The sequence below is a fragment of the Botryllus schlosseri genome, chromosome 8, assembly GCF_051294905.1.
Source record: "Botryllus schlosseri isolate E-star chromosome 8, Bs_hap1, whole genome shotgun sequence".
NCBI classification, from domain to species: domain Eukaryota; kingdom Metazoa; phylum Chordata; class Ascidiacea; order Stolidobranchia; family Styelidae; genus Botryllus; species Botryllus schlosseri.
The window spans coordinates 17135854-17149883 of NC_137243.1; the positions used below are offsets into that span (position 1 = coordinate 17135854).

At 40.4% G+C, this 14030-nt stretch overlaps 1 protein-coding gene across 1 annotated transcript in view; it reads left to right on the forward strand.

Moving 5' to 3' along the window:
• The first annotated feature begins 4949 nt into the window (after positions 1-4949).
• The window catches only part of LOC145445089 (P-selectin-like), a 35347-nt gene continuing 26266 nt past the window's right edge, over positions 4950-14030 (forward strand). The window contains exons 1-11 of the mRNA XM_080323215.1: positions 4950-5146; positions 5211-5302; positions 5405-5506; positions 7945-8056; positions 8751-8855; positions 8913-8999; positions 9073-9207; positions 9553-9688; positions 9753-9865; positions 10639-10810; positions 10880-11037. Coding sequence (XP_080179341.1) covers positions 5089-5146; positions 5211-5302; positions 5405-5506; positions 7945-8056; positions 8751-8855; positions 8913-8999; positions 9073-9207; positions 9553-9688; positions 9753-9865; positions 10639-10810; positions 10880-11037 — 1270 coding nt within the window. The 5' untranslated portion in view covers positions 4950-5088. The remainder of the gene's footprint in view (positions 5147-5210; positions 5303-5404; positions 5507-7944; positions 8057-8750; positions 8856-8912; positions 9000-9072; positions 9208-9552; positions 9689-9752; positions 9866-10638; positions 10811-10879; positions 11038-14030) is intronic.

The following is a 14030-nucleotide window of genomic DNA, read 5'->3' on the forward strand; positions in this document are numbered from 1 at the left end:
CAGGCCGTTAGATTTATTAAAATCGTTAGATCAAAATCTAAAGAAAAATGTTTAACCCACTACGCAAACTCCCCGACAAAGTAAGCAAATATAACAACTATAAACGCCAGTGATATGATTTTGAGAGGAAAAACATTTACCAGAAAGGATGTTCAATCTTCATACTACCTACACCTAGCCGTGATTTCCAGCGAATTTACCGATTTAGAGATTTATATGAATATAAGTCCACGGTAACTTTATTAACACGTCCTGTTTCCGAAATGTCTGCGTTATGCCCGCTTCGGCCCATAACACCGAAAGGGCTGGGTAATTCCGGCACAAAAAGGACCAAAACAAAGCGGTAGAAAAGTTCACTTATCCAACTATATAGTATAGATCAGTGGTTCTCAACCTTTGTATCTTGGCGGACCCCTTTTAACCGTCACGGATCCCCACGGTCCCCCACCAAGTTACAGTAATATACTGTAGGGTAGCAATAAACAACAACAAAAATGACTCTTCTTGAAAATAATATCATACCATTCATGTAGAAATTGGGAAGTCTTTTCTGATTCCAAAGCGAATTCTGTAGCTGCATTTCTTGAAATACGCGGTCGCGTCTACCAAATCTGCGCCGTCGATTTGATATGTACGAGTGCCGAAAATCCATTTCCACAAAGATAGCTGGTGGCGAATGTAATAGCAACGCGTAACGGATCCGGCGACACCTTTGGGAATGATCGCAACATATACAGCACCAAAATTGAGAACCATATTTTTAATGACCATGTAAAGTCCAGCCTATAGTCATTTCTATCGAGCAGCTCATCTTATTCTTCAGGTTATTTTGGAATAGAGGTTATGTAGATCCCATGAGAAAATAAATTTTCGCAAACAATTCTTTTTCCAAAACTCCAACAAAACATCTCTAATGAGTAATATGCTTGGATTAGTGGACTATTGACAAATTCGCAATTAAAATGAGTTTGCACAGTCGAATATTTCATCTCTGACGGCCATCCTGTTTATGTGAGTTCTGAAGTTTTAGCAGTTATGAAGTGAAACTGCCTCGGGGTTTCTCAATTTAAAAAATATATAAATTAGGTTAAAAAACAATTTCCGAATCTGGAGGTCTCGCGAACCCCCTGAAAATGCTTCGCGGACCACTGGTTGAGAAATGAGAACTACTGGTATAGATTATTATGAACTAATACTAGATATTTATAGCAAAGAAACTTCATTCTCGTTACATAGTTACCGAATTTATATGGCCGGAATAATATTTCCAGAAAGAAAATTTGTGCGAAAAGAAATGCGAGAAGATATTGATTAGATAGGAGTAGCCTTGGATCGCCCAAGTATTCATCAATAACCATAGTGCTCGAGATACACATTGTGAAGATGTCGTCCTTAACGCGACGACGTTATTGCAGGACGACGAAGCGGGTGGCGCAGTGGGCTAAATACGACCGCCGCGATCCAGTAGGAATTGGAACGAGTATGAATAGGAACCATAATACAGACGAATACATATATGCATAGGGTTGCATTTGAAACAAAAATCTATTTAAAACAAACATGCTTAATACATGTCCCTTGTTCAAAACATTTTTATACATGACGTCACGAATCTTTAATTGTGACGTCACATTGGATATATTGACAATAGTAAATATAGGCTAAATATCGCTCTTTTGTTGCAAAAGGATTCTAACCACTGTCATAAACGGACCAAAAATATCTTTAACCAAGACTACATCGTTATGCAGCATTTTTGCGGCCGGCGGTCATCATCATCAGAAAACCCATTTCGTATACCAATGATCTATATCTACGTGCAATAACTCTTGAGCCGACGACGACTTCGAGGGTTCCAACCACTCCACATCGTATACGTCGACTATATCGGGTGCAAATCGTCGGTAGGCTCATACTACATCAGGGCCGGCCAACCCGTGGCCCGCGGGCCACATGTGGCCCGCGAGAAGGTTTTGAGTGGCCCGCGAGGTCATTTCCAAATTTCTAATATCATCAAAAATGGATTGCACAGATTGTGAACTTGCAACGCCAACCGAAAATTTGATTAGTCTGGCCGCAACACTTGAGATGTGATGACTAAAATATCAGTTCTGACGCATTGACAGACCCATCAGCCATTCACATATTGGTATATCTTCGTACACTACAATAAAGCAGAGTAATTTGCGGTAGATTTATCAAAGGTAAAAATTTTCTACAAGCTTGGCGCAACATGATGTCACTGGATTTCTTGTTTTTAATATTGTTGCCCTTTTGTGAAAATGGAAGAACACCTAATGTATCAGATTGAGTCTAACTATATTCGCGATTACGAGACAAAGTATCGTTCAACATATGCGACGTTGCGTTTGCGCTCGCAATAAGACCGTCGACTATGAAACCTAGGCACGAAAGGATTGACGCATGTTGGTCGCATCTTTCGATATCGATATTTCCATGCGCCGAATAGCCCTGTCCTCGCAAAATTAGCCCAGCGATATACAACAGGCCCGCAATATAGTCAAATGACAATATTATTGACCTATGAACTTCAAAAATTTTTCGCGCTTCGCGATAATTCGTCAATCGAATGTGGCCCGTTGGCTGAAAAGGTTGGCCAGCCCTGTACTACATGTATATATACTTATATAGTATAGTGACGCATAGGTAAAGGAATGAAATACGGTGCATACTTGATATTGTCAAGTAAAAAGTAGATTTTGGATATACCGAGCCAATTCGTAGACAAGGTCAATTAATGTAATGAGGTGCAAATAGATTTTTGTCATCTTAACTGGCTGTGATGAATACAACTTTAAACCACCTTGGAAACTATTGATCTGTATTCTATCAACTCGTGTGCCTTGAATAGTGCATGAATGGTAATGACATTCATATTCAATATAGGATCCGAAGAATGTCTACCCGACGATGAAGTTCGTTACTCTTCAGAAAAAGTGGACAATCCTTTTCGATGGGGAATCTGTCGCTGGAATAATGTGTTTCCATCATGCATTGGCGGCATATTGGGTTTTGAATATCAAGTTTGCGCCGCCGTCAGCAAGTTCATTGAACATTGTCGCAGATTTTCTTGCAAACATTCCAGATGTCAAATACAGCCAAATACATCTAACCACAGATTATGTGTACATTGGTCGAGGTGAAAGGTCAATTATAATCATTATTAGGACATGGGTAGGAACATGGATGTCAACAGGTCTACATGGATGTCGACAAGTTATCATGGACATTTTCCATGTCGACATGACTCAGGTGGGACCAGGTCTAGACAATGGGTACACCCATGATTATTTTTTACAGTGTATGATATATTTTCGAGAGTATTTGCGTATTATGACATAATCATACAACGTTTGAAAAAAACACCATTTGTTTTCAATGCTACCCTATTTATGCAGGTCTATCACAATACATTAGTGCGGAGCGGATCGACAAATTCTCTGGTCATAATCCGATCCTGTTTTTCAAAGCTGTGGTCCGACTCCGGTCCGACTCCTAGGCCGGATTTTAGAAATGACCGTGATCCGGTCCGAAAAACTCCGATATAATTATCTATTCACATGATAGTATTGGATATTGATTGAGACAATGCAAACAGAAAATTAAAAAAGTCAAAGATCAAGCTAACCCTTATCTGAAGTAATTATGTCAACTTGTGCATGTGGTTTATTTCCATGAACGTTTCACTTTGACTATTGATTCGATGGTGGAAGAGGGTAAGGATGCCGTATTCTTAGCAAAAAGTACCGATCTGGCTACGATCCGACTCCGGCCGTATCAGGAAAAGTATTGATCCGGCTCCGAAGGGGCTCTAGTGAAAAATGAGAAAATCCGGCTAAAGTCCATGCTCCGCGCCACAAGACATATGTATTTATGTCGTTTTGTTGTCAATAATCATATCAGATCGAGGATTGCGCAATAAATATCGCTCCTTGTCTCGCCTAAATACTTTGATTTTCGATTTCAACCGGACTTATCAATGCTTTTAAAGTTGCTATGGCTACGTACGTATTTCGCGTGAATACCAAGCTCTGGTGCGAACAATCACCATTACATCCCTATTATCACACATTATTCCAGATATGAACGTCAAAGATTACATGTACCGACTAATGAGTTTTCCGAATTTAAGTCAATTATTGCCTTCCTGTCTATATTTCCAGCGATGTGAAGTTGGATTCAAGAGATTTGAATTGGATAACGCTTTGCGACTTTGAACTATACTCTGCTGATAAGTGATAGATGCCACAAGAATAGATAAGCCGTACATTGTCGTCTACGTATGCTTTTGAGATACAAAAAAACAATTGTAAATGAAATGAGCCGACATTAAATCAGGAACCAGATCAGGTTGTGGGCGAAATTCATATACATTGATCAACACGAATCGAAATTGCGCTGCTCCGGGGCAAGACGGCAAAATTATGTACAAAGAAAACCTACTAGTTTCCGTGACGCCTCAAGATACGCAGCTCGTGTTTCTCAATTTTCAACAGCTGGTAGGAATTCTTCCCGATATCGACAGGCCATCGAGATATCTGCGTAAGGTTAAGTAACTATGGGGTCAAATGCAGGAATTTCAAACAGTTTTTAGCGCGCTCGTATTCCAAATGAAATCTACTGTAAATGAACACCGGATTAAGCAGATTATCTCTAATAATACTTTGATACTGCCTTTCATATGGTAGACGTGACATATTCGGTTTATTTTAAACATGGTCCAAGTTAGTATTTCAAACTCCCTGTACCAAAGAAAATCGAATAGGCACTCTCTTCACGCGGGTTGAAAACGAACCCCGAATTTGGATTATGAGCTGTTCGACATCGGCAAACATACCAAAAGATGTTCTAAGAGGGGGTGGAGGCAATGATCAACTTTCCTGTTCTCTTTTATTGCAAAAATCAAGGATGTATGCTACTGAACAAGCGACCAAAGGCTATCAGAATCTGAGCGGTTGATCCCGGGCCTTTGAACCTTTGAACTTCATATGGTGTTCAAATTCTCATTGCAGTTTATTTGGCGTCATAAATCCAATATTTCACGCCGACAATATTCAAATTCAAAGTATGAAAGCTGTTGTGATCAAATGTACGCTACTTGTATTCGTCGTGGTATCTCCAGTAGGTAAGGCGGGCTTGCACGAACCTTACCTTTATATAACCGATTCGGTAACACATACCTTTCATAGCCCTTTGCCGGAAGTGCTGGTACTGCAAGAATGCACGAAGCAATCTCGAATGCCTAATGAAAGGCAGGTTAGAGCAATGTCAAGTAAATCAGGTAAATGAAGGCATTGCATTATTTCAAGTTTAGATCATCCTGAAGCTACACTCTATCTAATGTATAAAGATTAGTGATATTGATCCAAATGTATTTGTGCAGTACTACTGTCAGAACGAAGTGAGAGCCGTAGCCGGGGGTAAATATTTTGAGATCACGAAAAGATGCAAGCAGACGAATGCGTGTTCAAACAATCAAATGCAGGTATGTGGTGTGATTGAAAATTATAATGAACGTGTCTCCGTGATAAATCTTCATAGAATAAGAAACGACTAATCCGTAATCGCATATTGTTGTAATCCGGCATAATTACTATTTAGCATGAACGTATAAGCTAGTCTAAGCCAGTAGTTCCCAACCTGTGGTACGCGAAGGTCTTCCAGGTGGTACGCGAGTAGATTCTGTTTTTTTTTTCGGCCGAAGGGAGTGATTAGTTCAGGTGGGTCTGATTTTGGGATTTTTGCCTCGTATTCGACGCTAGCTTCTCACGCTATTCCCCAGCTGTTAGTTTTCCCTTCTACGTGGGAGTGCGAGCAAGGATTTTCATCCCTAATGACTATCAAGTCGAAGATATACGAAACCTACTTGTTGCGCCCATGCATGACTTTCGAAGCGCTGTGAGCTAACGTATGCCACGCATCGACCAGCTAGTGCAGGGGCGGCCAACCGTGGCCCGCGGGCCAAATGTGGCCGCGAGAAGATTGTGAGTGGTCCGCCAGATAATTCTCGAAATTACTTATAATATCAAATAATAAACTACTCAGCTAATTTACTGTGAACTTCCAAGACCAACCAAAAACTTGAGTAGTCTGACCCCAACATTTGGGATGTTGATGACTTAAATACCAGTTCCGACGCATGGGCGTAGCCAGGGTCCAGCAACATTTTTCCTAGATCTTTCTATATGACCATGGCCATAAATTAGAATATTTCGTGGTAGATTAATATTTTGCTTGGTATTCTTCTTAGTACTTCGCGCGATTTATTGTCACTCAATTTATGTAGCCCTTCCTGGATATAAAAATATGCCCAATCCACCTAATTGACTATATTGGCAATTGTATGAGAACGTGCCGTCCAACAGCCGACTTCGCGTCTGCACTCGCAGCGATAATGATGAAGATGAAGATGATCGTCGATGAAACTTTGGCACGAAATGATAGACGCATGTTCACCGAAATCGCCGCTATTAATATGTTCAAATAATCCTGTGTTTGCCAAGTGAAGCCAGTAGTATATAGAGGTGACCCGCCATATATGCAAGTGACATTGGTATTGGCGGAACTCATTCACTAACTTTGAAAAATTTTCGCGCTTAGAGTGGTTACTTCATCACTGCGTTGTGCACACTGACTCTTCATTACATAATTGTTATCGGTTTTGATACGTAGTAATATAAGTCTTGTGTTCATCATGACCTAATCCGGTTCGCTTCTATCGGGGGGCTAAAAAAAGATCATCTTCATTCAAGTGGTCCGCGCAATGGTTCGCAAATCTCACGTTGCCCTTTGGTCGCCCCTGAGCTATAGTGGATTATAAACAAATGCAGCCATAGCATTAAATAACTTGGCTTTTGTTGTTTATTGTCAGTTCATTATGTTGTTCTTCTTGTGACTGGGGGTGAAAAAAAAAGAATTCCATGCATCCCATCAGCCCTGACTGATAATGCCTAGTTTAATATAATTTGTTATTACACCTCGCATAGTTTAAATTCGTGCTTATGACGTCTTAAATGGTGGGAACATTTTTGACCGCATTCGGCGCGCGTAACTTGTAGGTGGTACGCGAGCACTGCATAAAACCTCGAAATGGTGCGTGGGTGGAAAAAGGTTGGGAACCACTGGTCTAAGCGGTAGCGGAGTAGAAATCAATTTCTCATTACTGTAGTCGGAGATTGGATTGTTCTGTTCTATAAGAATTTAAGCGCATTACCTGGCCCAGATTGCATTACTTATTTCATCGCAGTTCAATATAATTTTCGGGTCTGTAAGCGCTTACACAGGAAAGAATGAGACACGATATAACTGAATGAGGCCTTTCTAGCTCAAATGCAATTGTATGCTTATTGTCCATATTTGTTTCCGATGATGAGCCAAGCATACTGTCTTAGAAAAACATAGTCCCAAGCAGTGGTCTATATTAACTATATTATCTCTATAGTCTAGACTAGATAGCCACGATACCACAGTAGCTCTATCCTTTAGTCTTGCAAACTGGATTTACTGGATTCGATTCCCGCTGGGTGCCTCTTATAATAACTAAGTCATTGGTGAGCAAGATCAGTACCGGTCGGGTAAATGATGGATAGTTTTGTGTCAGCAAGTTCATCAGGGGCAAAGCCTCTGACAAATATTGTACGGACAGCTGAGCAATGACCTGACATACTGTGATAGACGAACTTTCGGGTAGCACATGCCTGTTGAATACTGCGAACCAGCCCTTGTATAAATTTGGATAACAAAGAAAACTCCGTGCGTTCACTCCGTGGCGCGCTCTTGTTGCTTTTTGCTTCATCGATGTATGTTGTTTATTTATTCGGAATATCATTCCATTATTCACGATTAGTTACCATCGGCGCTTGCTCTTTACAAACTCATGTGTAAATGTAACACTCGCAATACCTATAATGCATCGTATTTTAGAACACCGAAGGCTTTTCTCCTTTCCAATGCGACACCAAAAAGCCTCACTCGGTATGCAGGTGTTGTTGTGGGTTCGACAATTGCAACGGCCCCGAGGTCGCTTGTTTATCAGGTACAATTCCTAAGTTTCCTATGTTCTTCTGTACGATCGGGATATCTTGGCGATGGATTTTAGCACCGTAATGATACAAACGATTGGTTCAAGTTCGTGTTCGTGTTCGGTATACGAATATCGATAAATCATACGTTCGCATTCGCAAACGAACCTTGGTACATTCTAAACTGCGAACATTTTTGCGAAACATCAGACGGTATCATTCGCAGCATCACGATGGCGGTAAGGAATTAAATATGCAAAACAAAGGAGTCGAGTGACGTCAGAAATGGAACAGATTTGTGAGAATTTTGCTAACATATCACGCTATTCTGGCTGAAAAAAATGAATGGCTTGGTTTCGTCACTGCTGCGTGTTTACGCTGTGTGCTGCAGGTGGACAGTTATATACGACTGATGCGACCGGTATTGTGGTTCAAAATAGTGACTGGCGTCTGAAAATTCATGGAGATGTCCTAAAATACTGTGTGCGAACGCGAGACCCGCACTTGCACAGAGTGATCTAACCAGTTGCAGCTGTTGAACGCACCACTACGCTATCTCGCCACCCAACTGTTCATTTCAGTAGTTCTTAAACTAAGAGGCGCCCCCTTGTGGCTGAGCCACAGAAAGCACGATATTGTTGTTTACATGTCAGTGGTATCTTCATCATTCCAATATTCTGCGTTGTATTAATTATTTTTACTTTTCAGCGCCACCAACATGTAAAGCCCCTCCTGATCGCCCATTAAATGGCTATCGAATATGTCCCAGCCGTCTTTCGGTAGGAGCGTCTTGTTATTACCGGTGTGACACAGGTGCGGTTTTATTCACTCACACGACTTCCTGAAATTTGTACGGTTATACCCCAACAGGTTTCAAGCTTATCGGGTCAAAACAAACCCAATGCCAAAGTAATGGTAGAAGTGTATACTGGTCTGATGACCCACCACTCTGCATAGGTATGAAATATTTCATTCTTCCAGTCTTAAAATAATACTTGCAATTTTACTTGTAATCATACTTGTATTGTAGTTGAACCCTGTAGATCGCTGAACGCCCCAGAGGAAGGAAATTTTGTCTGCAGTAGTGAGTTGAACATCGGAAGCGAATGCACTTTCTCTTGCAATTCGGGACGCGTACTGATCGGGGAACGAACAATCAGATGCTGTAAGAGAGTGAAGCTTATAGTAAATTATCTCACCAAACACATTACAACTTTCCGACTCATATTACAACAGTTAAATGCTCTGGAAGTATGGGTTAAATACTGTATCCTATTCGTTTATGTGGCGCGAAATTTCGATAGGACTCAAATTCACCGGCGAAGATGCCGGCTTAACGAATTTCCACATGCGTAACTATATGTCGCACATGTGCGAATTATTATAACCAATGGCAGCAATAATCTGACTAGCTTTGGCAAACATCTATGTGTGAATGTCTATGCGGCTATTAAATATTGTCAGGATTTCCATTTCTAATTCCACGCTACCATGTATTCTCGTTTTATAGCCATATTTTCCACGTGGACTGACACTGAGCCAGAATGCGCCGTGGTTACTTGTCCAGCCCCACGACCGCTAAGTGCCAATTTCGTGCCATCTAGCGGGGTGTGCACAGATGGATACAATTTCGGAAGCGTCTGCACGTAAGGCTAGAACTATTCAAAAACATCCCGAACATGTCCACACTTCCCCTTTTTCATTGTTCAGGTTCGCTTGCCACCCTGATTATAACCTCGTTGGGGATGCTCAGATTCAATGTGGATTTCCCATTTCCAGGGCTAACGCTGGATCCTGGGACAAAAGATTGCCGAGATGTCTATGTAAGATAGACCGTCCTAAGATTTGATAAATTTGTAAACTCATAAAGACATATCTCTGTTGCGGGTTGGTGCATATCAAAGATGGGGTAAAAGTAGCGATTGTTGATAGTAACGCCATAAATTTATATTTAATTACAACTACAAATAACGAGTTTCGACTCATGAGAAACTGCTTGTAGCTGAAAAACATGGAATCCACCTGAAAGTCCTTGAATAATACGTTGTTTAAGAAAGTATATTGAAAAGGGGCGTCACAAAATCTTGTCCGGTATATTGGGACCAGTGACAACTTTCAACATTTCACGATGTATCGTTGCTGCTACAACAAAACGAATAAGCTAGAAATAAGTGCAAGTTTCGAAGTTGTTTTCGTGTGTTACTCTACAGGGGTTATATCCTCGGTTGTTGGTGGATTAAACTCGCAAAGGTGATTTAAATAGGCCTATACCCCAATTCTACTTTCTACAAAATCAAAAATGTAACAAATTTAAAATTTACATACCAAAACTGCTGAAATAGAAGTGAAAGCAGTCTAAAATTACCACCACTGCAGTATGTAACACAAATAATTTGAACGCATATGCCACAAAAGTATAAGTACTTCGTAACCGACCACATCTATAACACTTCCAGGTATCAACGTAAGACTGACGAGACTCTTAGTAGCATTGAAGAAATAGCACTTCCGTCATCCTAGATATCTAGAAACCGTGCTCTCGGTCCAATGGATTATCACAGTTCTGTTTCAAGTATTATTTGTTTGCTATATAAAGTGAAAAGATGTCGACCAGCACATTGTCCAACGAACCAAGTTGGAGACACATGTACATTTGACTGCGAACGTTGCACGGTACTCCGAGGAAGCCCGTCAATTCAATGTACCCGACTTGGGTGGTCTGACACCCCAGGAAGATGTATACCAGTCACATGCAGGGCACCCCCAAGGTAAAGATGGAGTTTTCTTCAATTTGGAAGTATTCATGTTCAATATATTTTCCCTCTTATGGATCACAGAGTCCCTGCGAATGGATCGATTCAATGTTCATCGAGCACAAATGCATGTGACAGTGTCTGCCGATATTCCTGCAACGCCGGGTACAGGATAGTTGGATCCCGACGAATTGCTTGTTTGCCAACTGGACTGTGGGACGGGACAGCTCCGATTTGCGAACGTATGATCGTTTTCTTATCCATGGAAATCGGCCTGTATATTTTATATATGGCCTTCATATACATGACAACTAGTTACTGAGCAGTGAGTAATCGGCAGAGCGAGCTACCCGGTCATTACTTAAATTCGCCCGATCTCTCAAATTATATGAGGCAACTTAATTTGCATCGTACGCAGACATGACGACATTAGTTAAGTCGTGCATTTTCATGTTTAGGTAATATATAAACAATATCATGCGGACTATGGGAAAAGTCGTATGGGATTTACTATACTTGAAAAGCTAACATAATGTACCTTTAATTCGAGTATAGTTTGCAACATGATACTTCTTATTGAGAATAAAATTGAGCAAATGCTACCATGAATGTACCATAATGCTTTGTCAGGGATTGTAGCCTACATTCTCATATATGTTGACCCTGTGTTTTGTGTTAGGATATTTCATTACACCATTTAAAGAGATATTTTACGATATTCAAGCATACTTGATATTAATCTGGCAACATTTCATGTCAGGTATCTTTAGTTTCCATTGAACCACAAAAGTCTGAAGAAGTCTGAAGTCAGAAGTCTGAAGATGTCTGTCCTTCAATTATGTGAAATAACTGTTTGACTTTGCAAGCATGTTTTTAGGATAGTGTGTTCGATCCCTATCGTAGGGTTGCTATATTTCAAAATGGGGAATTGTGGACATAATAATGATTCTGTTTGAGTGCATGAATTGGGCACTTTCATGCTGAAATCGAATTAGCCAGTTCCGTAGAGCAGTTGTTGCTGTGTTTTGATAAACATGCCGTTTGGACCAGTGGTTCTGAACCTTTTTGACCTCGCCGACAGGCAAAACTTCAAAACAAATGTTGCGGGTCTGTAATTAACCCGACATGTAATAACGATAAATGTATGTAACTCAAATGCAATATTGGAAATTTCGCTTAAGGGGGGAGGGTACTGCTGGACTCGGAAAAAATTTCATTTTTTTTTATTGCAGAATCCAAATGTATAAAACTAGCTCTTTCAAAAAATATGCTTACCTTGCCTGATTTGTAATTAGAAGTTTGTTAAAATGATATTTGAAATCTCATGTTTTCGTATAAATACCCCCCCCCCTCCTCTCATTTTTAAACAAGCTCAAAATTGTCTGTAAACAATCAGTAATCATCATTTCATACAGTGAGTAGAAGAGCCATATCTGTAATCGATTAAGCGTGACGTTCAAAACATTGTAATCCTACTACTCCTGGATTGCGATCAGCTGTTCGCTCACAAGAGAAGAGGTGAAAGTTATCCATTTTCTGTGTTTTGTTTATCATATTGGGAAATTTTCAAGATTGCATTGGTAGATTATTGATTGCTAATCGTTGTATTGATTATGAGGACAAAGATAACCACTAAGAAGGCATTTGGCAACAGGAAAAGAAAATGCTATAATCGCGGAAAAGTACCGGTAGTTCCTAAGAAATCTTTTGAGAAAAGATTGGACCTTTTATCGCCCTCAACATCTGGAAGTGGTGGTTCAGATTCTGCAGAGACGTTTTTCCTCGCAAGTTTTGCATTTTTTGATTCAGTTGTTCAAAAAATTGTGAATTGCCCCGACTGTGGCTCAACTGACAAAGGCTATTGGAACTGCATACAGCATAAAGGATTTGCAACTCAAATTATTATCGGAGTATCATGCTGCAAAAAAGAAATTTTTCGACAATACACCTCCGAAATGAAAGATATCGTAGAACTCGACGGTAAGAATCATTCCCATCACCAAATAAACACAAGAGCTGTGTTCTCTGCTCTGCAAAATTCTATGCACTTGGCTAAGCTGAATTCGTTCACAGAAATGATGGGTATTGAAAAGGGCATTTCCAAAAAATCATTCGAAAAAATTTCAGCTCTAATCTATAACAGGACCAAATCTACTCTGAAAGATTCCATTGATTCATCCAGACAGTCTGTAAAAAATATATATGATCAAAGTGATGAAAATGGCCTGACCAATATCAGTGTGTCCTATGACGGAACCTGGCAAAAAAGGGGGCACGTCAGTAAATATGGCATCGGCTTCGTCATAGAGCCGAGCACAGGTTTTGTGCTCGACTATGAAGTAAAATCTAAATATTGTCGTGTTTGCGATACCAACGAAAAAAGGTACAAGGATGAAGCATTGAAAAAGTGGAGAGAGGAACACGAGCCAGTATGCTATAAAAACCACGAGGGATCATCGGGGGCCATGGAGAGAGATATAGCCAAAATTCTTTGGCATCGTTCTGCAGAAATAGGATTTCGTTACACTACAATGATTTCAGATGGAGATTCCTCAGTGATGGCAATGCTGAAAGAATCAAAACCCTATGGGTCCATCGCTGTGGTAAAGGAGGAGTGCATCAACCACGTCAATAAAAGAATGTACACCAGATTAACAAAGGTCGTACAGACGGAAAAACTAAAAAAACATAAAATGGGAGGGGTCGGCAAATTGAGTATTCCCAGAATAAAAAAGTGGAGTCAGTACTACCACAATGCCATTGTGAATAGTGCACCCGATGCAAAAGAAGCCTCAAAAAAAGTTTGGGCAATACTGTTGCACAATTGTTCAACCCCGGAAAAACCCACTCATGGTTATTGTGATGAGGCGTGGTGTTTTTACAAAAAAGCTAAACGGGAAGGAGCTAGTGATCCGATACCACTACCAAAAAGCAAGTACCATCCACTGACACCTCAAATGTTCCAAGCAGTAAAACCTGTATTTCAAGATCTTGCAAGTTTAGATTTGCTTTCTAGGTGCATGAAACTGCAAACTCAAAATGCGAATGAGTGCCTCCACAGCACATTATGGAAGCGATGCTCCAAGGATTCTTTTTGTGGTAAAGACTACATGGAATTTGTGGTGGCTCTTGCAGTTATACGATGGAACAATGGTGCAAAAGGTTTGTTCAATGTGTGCAATTCTGCAGGAGTTCCAATGAGTCCCCGCGTCAAAGATGCGGCATCTAGAGACGA